The sequence below is a fragment of the Brassica napus genome, chromosome C1, assembly GCF_020379485.1.
Source record: "Brassica napus cultivar Da-Ae chromosome C1, Da-Ae, whole genome shotgun sequence".
NCBI lineage: Eukaryota > Viridiplantae > Streptophyta > Magnoliopsida > Brassicales > Brassicaceae > Brassica > Brassica napus.
The window spans coordinates 14,391,478-14,402,462 of record NC_063444.1 but is presented as its reverse complement, the minus strand read 5'-3'; the positions used below and the strand labels follow the sequence as shown (position 1 = coordinate 14,402,462).

The following is a 10,985-nucleotide window of genomic DNA, read 5'->3' as shown; positions in this document are numbered from 1 at the left end:
TTTGATCAGTAGAGTACGTAGGTATAGTCTTGACCACTTTCTTATAAGGTCTTAGGCGTTTTCTTTCTTTAAATCTGAAGGAACTTGTTTCCTTTTGCCCATTGTTTCTATTTGGAAACCATTTTATTATAACTCAATGGGTCATACATTCTTGGGTGTATATAATGTCTTTTAGGCAATGCCTTGGCCATAGATTTCTTACTAGGCTACTATACCCGTACTATAATGCCCTTTAGGCAATTTCTTTATCAATAAAATCATTCACATTATCAAGCAAAATCATGCAAGATATAATAGCAATGAACTCAAAGCATTTCATAAAACAATAAGACAAGATGTCGATTTTAGTCTTTGAGACAATCAGAAGTCTCAAAATCCAAGAGGTCGTCCTTTTCAAGGTCGGAATCATCATCAGCATCATACCCGGTATCATGAACCATATGGGCTTCCGGGTTCTTGTTCTTAAGGCTCTCTTGATAGAGCTCACATAGATGTTTAGGGGTTCTACAATTCTTGGCCCAATGGTTACTCATCCCGCATCTGTGACAAGCTGATTTGGTCGAGTTAGACGGTTTGGATATGCCGCCTCGACCACGGCCATAACTGCCTTGGCCACGGCCATAGCTGGAACCACGACCACGATTATTATGGTTTCCTTGCCGGTCATATGAGTAGTTATCACGGCCACGTCCTTTGTATCTACTACGGCCTTTGCCGTGTGATCTCTTATCATCATGGACGTGGTTGCACTCTTTGGGATCTTTCTTTTCAGCTTCTTTGGCTTCTGGTAATGCTGCTGTTCCGATGGGTCTCATCTCACTGTTTTTCATCAGGATTTCATTATTAGCCTCGGCCAGGAGTAGGCACGAGATCAGATCAGTGTATGAGGCGAAGCCTCTCTCTCTATACTGCTGTTGCAGCAACACGTTCGTCAAATGGAACGTGGAGAATGTTTTATCAAGCAACTCTTTCTCGGTTACTTCCTCACCACAAAGTCTCATCATTGAGACTATCTTAAACAATACTGAATTGTATTCATCCATAGACTTATAGTCCATGAATCTGAGATTCTTCCACTCATGTTTAGCCTTTGGTAATAGCACCGTTTTCTGGTGATCGTATCGTCGCTGTAAAGCGGTCCAAAGGTCTAGTGGATTCTCCATGGTGAGGTACTGATCTTTTAGACCCTCAATAAGATGGTGGCGTATAATACTTATAGCCCTGTACCGATTCTTATCAGTCTCATTGTTGCCCTCGATGATAGCATCACCGAGTTCATTTGACCTCAAGTTAATCTTTGTATCAAGTTCCCATTGCAAATAGTTGTCTCCGAAGAGATTAAGGGCAGCATAGTCTAGGTTTGAGATTTTCGACATCTTTGTTTGTAGGGTTGAAACCGGACCACCAAAGAGAACAGGTGAACCTCGAGCTGCACACGGATGGACGCGAGCTGGCTGTTGTCGGATGCAAGCTGAACGGTACGGGACGCGTCTGCTTCCTATCGGGTTCGCGAGCTGCTTCCTATCGGGTTTGCAAGCAGCTGATCGGGATTGCGAGCTGGTTGATCAGGAACACGAGCTGGCTGTGATGCGAACGGAAGCTGAGGTCGTCTAGGATCAGGAACACCTTAGGGATGGAGCTGATCGGTTGCTGACGAGCTGGAACACGAGCTAGGAGGAATTAGGGTTCATCGGGATTAGATTAAAGTCGTCGGCTAGGTTAGGTTTAAGGGATTGGCGATTTTAGCTTAGATTGCAGAGAACAATCGTGCTGATAACGTGTTGTAAAAGAATGGGGAATTCTGTGTGTTTTATTAATGAATAATACATCCCTTTATATAAGGGTTACAAAGGAGTTTAAATGGAAATACATAAATGAAAAGATTACAAATCATAAACCAACAAGGAATAGGAAAACTAGTAATATATATGGAAAACCTTAAGTCGTCTGCCTCTCTCTCCTTAGTCGGCCGCCTCTCTCTCTCTAGTTTCGGCCATGTTTCTCTAGGTATGAGCCGGTTATGGACTGGCCCGGTTATGGGCCATCCACTTAATGATTTATAACAGAAATATTATTTATTTTATTGTTCGTGTAAATTGTTAAATTTTTTTTTATTGTTCTGGTATCCATATGCCCTCGAAAGAGACCCGACTAGCGCCTAATGACCGTCCACCGGAACTAAGCTAGGGAGCCCGCTGAAGGCATCCAGGAGGGCCGCCATTTTAACCTTATTTTAATCGATGGTGACCGGAACTCGAATCTAAGTGGCAGAACTCATAACCATGAGCCTTTTACCACGAAGCCACAAACGCCCAGTTGTAAATTGTTAATTTTTTCCTAAATTAATATCTTTTTTCTTCCACTATTTGATTAATATACTAAAATGCTAAGTAAACACTAATAACCACAATTTTTGAGTATGAAAGCGCCAATAACTCTGATGACCGATCAAATCTTCACGAAGAAAATATATGAAAATAACAACATATAAGAATTCAGCAGTCATTCTTAGTCAAGTTGTGTGATTTCCAATGTCTTATACATCACATTATAGTCAACACGAAAAATAATTAAAAAAAAAAATCAAAGGATAACATCCCGTACACAAAACTACACAACACATCAACAACATTTCCGACTGGAGAAGCGAATATTTTTTTTTTTGGTGCAAGAGAATGAAACTCATATGTTTATATATCTATTGCTGCAGGTCATGTGGACTACTCAATTTTCTAGAAGAACCTAGTTTGTTTGTATTGAGTGTTTAATGGTTTGTTTGTAACATATTTCAGCAAGGTTGTGGAGTGCCACCGAAAGAAGCTCTTGATGGCGCCAGGCTCTTAGAAATTACATCAACAGTGATATCCTTGTTGAAATAATAACTTAGGCCCATTTTCTGTATACAACAACATATATCAACTTCTAATATATAAAAAAGACAACAAAATATGAAATTTGTTTCTACTGCCTATGAGATTTTTGAGGTACATCATTATCTTAGATTCTTAACAACATATATATATATATATATATATATATATATATTCATATTTGGAAAAAATAATTTTGGACGCAAACAGTTTGCTTTTAATCAGTTGAGCAAGACATGTTTACGTTAACTAGAGATTTTTTCCGCGCTTCGCGCGGATTATGTCTTATAAATTTATTTTATTTATAATATTATTTGTTAATTTTTTTCTTTTATATTAACTTCTTGTTTTTCCAATGTTAGTTTTTCTTAATTTAAATTTATATGTTAATAATTTTTCATTTTTTTGTTGTAGATGGAGAATTATATTTTTTATTGATGGTTTTTTGTATGTGATAGTGACATAAACTTTTTGAAATTTTCAAATAATATTATATATCGTACGATTAACACATTAAAGAAGAGAAACATATTCAGACACATTTTACACAGGTTTTATATGCATAATTTTAAACATTATATATGTATATATTATAAGTTTGAAACATGTAAATGCTTTCTAAAGCTAAATACTTGTTCTGAGTTTACATAACTTATCGAAAGTTTTATCTCTTTTTAAATTCAAATCACAGAAAAAATATAAAAAAGTCAGTATAGATAGGTTTTTTGGGCTTTTAAATCAACACTGAAAAATTACATGAATCAGATAACAACAGTTTTGTAAACAACTGGATAAAATTTGACCGAGCCAAAGATTTTCACACAATATGTTCTTTCTTCTTCAAATTGCGAAGAGCCTATAGGCACAAGAAAAAAATCATAATTTTTGTTTTCACTTATATAACATTTTTTCTCCTTTACACACGGAGTTTATTACACTGCTATAAGCAATGTAGAACTCTATTCATATAAGATTCACATCTATGCATTTTGACAAAGAAGAATTTCAGCCATCTTTAGTTTCGGAATGTACCAACTTCAGTCATATACACTATATTTTCTCTATGATTCAAAACTTATAATTTTAATATATGTGCAGATTTCCATGTGAAAAGGCACGCACGCCATCTATCATTCAACCTATTACTTTTTCCAAAGTAAACACTATAATCCTCGTTTGGTTAGCTCCACAAACTAATCTCTTTGGATCAGTTTATCAAAAAATATGGATACTAATGTCAGAAAAGAATATAAACACTTTCAACAATACATATTGGCACAAGAATATTTGGTTCAAGGAACATATTCCACGTAATGCGTTTATATCATGGCTGGCTTTGCGGAGAAGACTGCCAACCAAGGATCGCTTGAGGCGTTGGGGATTAAATGTCTCAGGAACGTGCGCCCTTTGTAATCTGGAAATAGAGACTCACTATCATCTCTTCTTTGAGTGCTCTTTCTCTCGCTTGATATGGGAGCCTTTTGCTGCTGAAGTTTGGATTTCTCCTCCGGCTGATCTACACTCTGTTGCAGCCTAGATCAATCAACCTCGCGTCAACGTAGATGCACATGCTACTCCAGTCATCAAGCTCTACTTTCAGTCATGTCTCCTCACCTTCATCAGTCATCCTTGCCTCTTTCGACCGTATGATGCGTGACCGTCTCCTCTCTTACCCGGTAAGTTCTTCTTTCTCATCTTCTCTACTTCTTTTTATATTTCTTGTATAAGACTTCCTTAAGGCTTTTTTTACCTTGAGTTGTTGTTGGTTGTTTTTGTTTCCTTGCTGTAATAAGTTGTTTAAAAACAACAGTGTAACCTTTTAGAAAATAATAATCTTAACATCTTACCAAAAAAAAAACAACAAATATTGACTTATTTATGTGAATATATATTTTATTTTAAATCATTATAGTGGACGAATAAAACACCATATTTTGTACAACAAATTTTCTTAGATTCACCTCATCATACTCACCATTTTACCATTTTAATTACATAATTTTACATGAGCTTCTTCATCCTTCCCGGTTATTTTCTCTTTATTTATAACTACAATATAATGTTATAAATTATATATATTATAAATTAATAATTTATTTACCCTTAAAGTCTAACTATTAAAATATAACATAATTCAATATAGATATATGATTCTATTAATAAATTAGCAGTTACAAATTTGAAATTTCTAGAAATATCAAAAGTTGTATGTTAGTTAATTATTTTCTAAATGATATTTATTTTTAATTCTTTTTAGATGAGAATATTTTGGCTGAGGTGGATAGTCTCAAAAGCCTTGAATTTAGTCCCTTTTATATAGTAGGATTTGTATCTAGTTATCTACTGCCTATGAGATTTTTGAGGTACATCATTATCTTAGATTTAGAGTTGAGATAGATATATTTTGTAATATTTTACATGATAAAGAAGGGAATGGAATTCCATCTTCGCATACAACAGTAAAAAATACAAATGAACCTTAATGAACAAGAAATTAACTCGCTTCGTTCAAAGCAAGAAAACAAACAATGATTATATATTGAAAAGAGAAACAAATCGAAACCCACTTTCATCAATGGGTTTCAACTAATTATCTTCTCTTTCCCAAAACAAATCTCCCTTTCCCCCATGTTTTAACCACCAAAAAAATATATTCAGATTAATTTACTTTTTGATTTTTAACAATTCAAAACCCCCTTCGTCGGTCCATGAACTCATGTATTCTCTCCAACGCAATCTCCAAAGTCTTCTCACTCATATTAGCAAAACAAACCCTAAACCATCCATACTCCGAGCAATGGCACGAAGATCCAGGAGATATATTCAGCTTTAGTTCCTTCAAGATCACATCCCAAAGCTCGAGCTCGCCTTGTTTCGTTTTCGTGTCGAGCAAGAAACCCAAATTCATCCAACAGAACAAACCTGCATTACCCTTCAAACACTCGATCCCTGCCTTCTTAAGCCCTTCCACAATTGTCTCGTACCGTCTCCTAAGCCTTTCACGGTTTATCCTTATGTACTTCTCCGTAAACTCTTCATCCGACAACATGGAAGCCAACATGTGTTGTGTCTGAGACGAGACAAGCGTGAAACTCGACATCCTTCTCGCTGTCCTCACAACATTATCGTTGTACGAGTAAATGGTCCCAACTCGAAAACCGGGAAGACCTAGATCTTTGGAGAGGCTGTAAACGATGTGGACACGTTCCTTGACTGACACGTCATCGATGTTCTCTACGATCTCGGCTACGCTGGTGAATTCTGACGCGTGGAAGACCGACCCGGAGTAGATCTCGTCTGAGACCAAGTGGATGTTCTTGCGTACACAGAAGTCAAGTAGATCTTCTAGAACCTTCTTTTGGACCGTTGCGCCTAATGGGTTCGATGGGTTGGTTATGAGCACTCCTCGGACTCTAATGTTCGCGTCACGAGCCGTTTGGTAAGCCTGCTCGAGCGCCTCTGGGGTTATCTGAAAATGGTTGGAGCTGTCGCAATGAATCGGTACAATTCTCACTCCGGTTCTCCATCTCAAATCTCTATCGAATCTGTATTCAAATAAATAAACGTTCCGGTAAATACAAGATATAGTAGATAATATTTAATTTTAAGTTTGTGTCAGTTAGTTGCAGCTATTTTTTGAATATTATAGAAAATCTCTATACGAGTGACTAATTATTCTTTATTTAAATAATATAAAATGTGACGTACCCTGGATAATATGGCGTAGGGACGAGAAGAGCGTCGTTGGGATCAGCGAGGATGAACGTTAAGAGTTCATTAGCGGCTGTGGCTCCAGCAGTGAGGACGATACGGTCAGGGTCGAATCTAGCTTTGCCTCCACGAATCTGTTGCATGAAGCTAGCCATAGCTTGTCTGAAAGATTTGAGACCGTGGTAGTCTTGAAACAAGGCGTTTTCTCTGAACCCAGGTGCTCCTTTTGATCCCCACATGGAAACTTCTGGATTTTTCTTCGCTAAGTAACTTTCTAGAAGATCGAACGAGACCTATAGAAAATGATCGAGAGAAAAACGATAAATACATATCCGATATGTAATTAACTTTTTTGAAAGAAAAGTTGATAAAAGTATATAATATAATTACCTGATTCTCGGCAAGACCCATTTGAATGACACCGGAAGGGTTATGTGATTCTTCGTAAGGATTTTCGTCGTAAGCTTTCCAGCCGGCGAAGTAAGGTGAATCTTCACCATGTGTGTCGGAAACCGCCACTCGAGAAAGCTCAACGACGTTGTTGTTGTTTGATGATCTCTCCATCATTAGCGGAAGACCCATTTTTTTCTTAAGAGCTTTGAACACGTGATATGTGACAGCTCTGAACACAATCGGAGAGAGAGAGAAAATAGATTGCAAGCTAGGGAGAGAGAAGTGTGTTGAAGTTATAACATTTGTGTGAATGAGGGAGAAGTATATATAGCAGACGTGACGGAGAGGAAAGTCTTTGACAAATTTGATTTTCCTCATTTCTTTTTCTCTTTTAATATAGTTTTCTTACAGAGAAGAAGTTTGTGTAAAGAATAAGGAAGATTCGATTGTGGAAAAATAAGTTGTCATTGACTTGCAATTGGATGTATAGATAAGGGTGTTTGCTATTTTTATTTTGTTTTTATTTTGAAAGTTCGTGGTTGTTTAGAATCAAAATTTATAGGATATGCCCTGCACTTCTATAAAACGTTAATTATCAAAATTTAAACCTTAATGTTGTTTAGAATCTAGTCCGGTAAAATTAGTATAGTTTCCTATAAATCCCCTAAACTATATTTGCGAAATGATTTTGCCACATGTCCTATAAATCCCCTATAAATCCTCTGTACAATCAATTTCACAAAACAAATATGACATGGCTACTGAAATTGATGACATGACTTCTGGAAAAATATGACATAGATAATTTCATTTAATGTTGATTTATATTTTTGGCAAACTTATTAGAATATGGTAATAATTCATATATTGCATTTAATACTGATATTTCTTTTTGGTAATTTTTTTTTAAATATGGCAATAGCTCATACATCATCTATAAAGTAAATATATTCATATATAACATTTCAAATTTCGAAATATTATTATTTTGTATAATTATACAATTGTATTACTAAAGTTTTCAAAAATTTAAATATCTAATCGTAAGATCATTAATTTCTTATATATCTACAAATTTTACAAATATTGTTTAGGCTAAACTTTTGATAACTATACAATTTTATATCATTTTTATTATATTTATAAAAATTGATTTAATATATATCAAATCAATATTAAATATTAATAAGAAAATAGTAAAATCTATAATATTTAATAAAATTTATTTTTAAATATAAGTTAGATTTAAAAAATTTTTTACTGCACATGGTAAAGAAAAACACCTAATTAATTAACTAAATGTGTTTGAATGTGGATAGTTTCGAAACGTTTCAAAATATTTGGATTATTCGTCTGCTGCGATTTAAACCAAAAAGGACCCTAGCTAATTCCTTTTAGATATTCTGTATTACTTTTAAAATATAAGTTTGAAGACCATACAGTCATATACGTATATGTTTTACATCTATACTATTACTTTTAAAATATAAGTTTGAAGACCATACACTCATAATCCTTCTTAGGATTATGCCCCTGACTTTTTCAATTAATTACAAAATTTTCCATTAATTTTTTTAGTGACTTTTCCAATAATAAACATGATTTTGTTGGTCAAAACAATAAACTAGATTTGTAAAAGCAGTGGACTTGGACCTATAAAGGTAAAATAAGATATATGTTTGTTTTGCTTTCTGGTTGAATTGGTTTTTGCGACCCAACTTGATCATTTTTGCATGTTATTTTAAAATCAAGTAATAGTGCGTCTCATTTTAATTTTTTCAGCAGATTAAAATATTTGAAAATATAAAATATCGACATTATAATTTTTCATAATATAAACATTACAACTTATATTTTTAATAAAAACTATAACATTTTTTTTGAATATAGTAACTTTATGTTATTAAAATTATTTGTTATTCTTTGCTATATTATTTATACCTTAAATGAATAGATATGTAAAATAATTTTCTAAATATTTCTCCCATTTTATTATATTGGTGATTCACAATATGAAATATTTTTTATTTTACCTCAATTATTTGAAATGATTTAAAACAGAAATGTACCAAGAAACGAAAAATTCGAAATTTTTATATATCCTTACCACACAAAATATCAATATATTCAATTACTTTAACCAAAACTCAACTTCATATATAACCAAAATTGTTCATATATTTCTAAACCAAAAACCACAACCAAACTGAAATCGAAGACCAATAAAAGCAAATCAAAGTCAAACGAAAACCGAAAATGTTTATAGCGAAATAAATTAATTAACAAACAGTTATATCAATAAATTTGTCAACAAATATATTTCCGTGCTTTGAAAGCGCGGATCCAAATCTTGTTGTGTGTTTGGAATATAATACTACCAGAGAGCTAAATATTAGTACCTAGTAAAATTGATTGGGGGTTAGTATATTAAACTCCATAGATGAAATAAATGGGGAAACAGCTAAATTATATGTTCTGATTCGATGTTGTAAGCAAAATCAAATATCACCTTTTGCTATAGGTTTCGGACAACTGTTAGCTTGTGTCTTCTTCCTCCTCTTGTCAATACACCTTTTTTTCATTTTCATAATTCTCATCATATATATTTTATTTATTCTACCAAAACGTTATGCGATCTATAACCCAAATACGGTGGTTGAAATTCCGATTATGTGAGAGGAGTGGGTGGGTGGCTATCAATATGCATTTCATTAATATCTACTATTTTGATCAGACTTTATATTAAGTCAGACTTTATAAAGTTTCGATCGGTCGTCTGCTGGCTACCTTGAAAATCGTCAGTGAGTGTAACATTAGAGTACTTTTACAAAAGAATTTGGATGGATTGTTATTGGTTTTCCTTAATTTGTTAATATACAGATATTTGAATTTATTGCATTAAAAACTATTTGAAAATTGAAATATAACCCTTTTTCCAGTATTATTGGATTTTTTTTTGAGCTAACATGTTAGATCATCTGTTTTTTTAAATGTTCATATTGTAAGTTTTGAATAGATAAATTAAAAAAATATTTCAAATATAAAACTAGAAGAAAAACGTATATAAAATAAACTAAAATGATCTCTTTATTTTTGTTCACGAATTTCTGGCCGTTCTCTTTTTCTTTTATATAATTAATTTATCTTTCACTCTTTTTAAAGAATGTTATTCCCTCCGTTTCATATTGATTATTATTTAGAGTAAATTTTTGTTACAAAATAAATATTTTTTTATAATTTCAATGCAAAGTTTATTAATTTTATGTAATATATCACTCTTTTTATTTTTCAATTTATTTTTTTTGGTTAAAATAAGGTTAAAGATATAGGTAATGATGTTTTATTTAGAAAATATACAAAATTAAATATTCTCTGAATTTGCGTCCGAAAATATAAAATGATTATTAAAATGTAACAAAAAAATATTAAATAATGTATATGTAATTATCTAGTCAATAACCGCAATTAGATCTCTCTGGCTAATAAGACCGGGGCAGGTGGGATTTAAAGACTTTTTCTTGGGTTCATCCCTAGGGTGAACCTTTAGGTTCACCAACCAATAGAAAGTTATCATTTTAGATATAGTATCTTTTAATTAAGGAAACAAAATAGCTTGCCAAATTATATTATGCTTTTAAAATAAAAAAATAAAAAATTAAATAAATAAAAATAACAATAGTTCTAAAAAAAGATTATTTAAAAAAAATATTTATTTTTAAGATTTAGAGTTTAGTGTTTAAGATTTATAATTTAGAATTTATCCAAATGTTTAGTGTTTTTCCAAGGGTTTAGGGTTTACCTAAGGGTTTAGGGTTTACCCAAGGATTTAGGGTTTACCCAAGGGTTTAAGGTTTTCCCAAGGGTTTAAGGTTTATGATTAGAGTTTAGGGTTTAGTGTTTTGTTGACAACATGTTTAGTGTTTTTCCAAGGGTTTAGAGGTTTACCCAAGGATTTAGGGTTTACCCAAGGATTTAGGGTTTAGGATTTGAGTTTAGGGTTTAGTATTAGAG

At 33.0% G+C, this 10,985-nt stretch overlaps 2 protein-coding genes across 2 annotated transcripts; both read right to left on the bottom strand.

Moving 5' to 3' along the window:
* Window positions 1-344: 344 nt before the first annotated feature.
* Window positions 345-1,376, bottom strand: LOC106399040. Its single transcript, XM_022711533.1, has 3 exons — window positions 910-1,376; window positions 584-819; window positions 345-472 (listed from the first exon to the last, which is right to left on the bottom strand). Exons 1-3 carry the CDS (start codon window positions 1,374-1,376, stop codon window positions 345-347), a joined length of 831 nt encoding a protein of 276 aa, XP_022567254.1.
* A 3,810-nt stretch (window positions 1,377-5,186) lies between these two features.
* Window positions 5,187-7,753, bottom strand: LOC106399918 (1-aminocyclopropane-1-carboxylate synthase 7). Its single transcript, XM_013840361.3, has 3 exons — window positions 6,972-7,753; window positions 6,579-6,874; window positions 5,187-6,415 (listed from the first exon to the last, which is right to left on the bottom strand). Exons 1-3 carry the CDS (start codon window positions 7,350-7,352, stop codon window positions 5,557-5,559), a joined length of 1,536 nt encoding a protein of 511 aa, XP_013695815.2. The 5' UTR covers window positions 7,353-7,753; the 3' UTR covers window positions 5,187-5,556.
* Between the last annotated feature and the right edge of the window lie 3,232 nt (window positions 7,754-10,985).

Bases quoted from the DNA above. Each gene is read 5' to 3' on its own strand.
- LOC106399918 (XM_013840361.3), bottom strand. From the start codon at position 7,352: ATGAGGAAAATCAAATTTGTCAAAGACTTTCCTCTCCGTCACGTCTGC. The intron at 6,875-6,971 runs GTAATTATATTA...CATTTTCTATAG, and splicing joins TGGGTCTTGCCGAGAATCAG to GTCTCGTTCGATCTTCTAGA. The intron at 6,416-6,578 runs GTACGTCACATT...ATTTGAATACAG, and splicing joins CCTACGCCATATTATCCAGG to ATTCGATAGAGATTTGAGAT.
- LOC106399040 (XM_022711533.1), bottom strand. From the start codon at position 1,376: ATGTCGAAAATCTCAAACCTAGACTATGCTGCCCTTAATCTCTTCGGA. The intron at 820-909 runs GTATAGAGAGAG...GATGAAAAACAG, and splicing joins AACGTGTTGCTGCAACAGCA to TGAGATGAGACCCATCGGAA. The intron at 473-583 runs GCATATCCAAAC...AGCTCTATCAAG, and splicing joins TTATGGCCGTGGTCGAGGCG to AGAGCCTTAAGAACAAGAAC.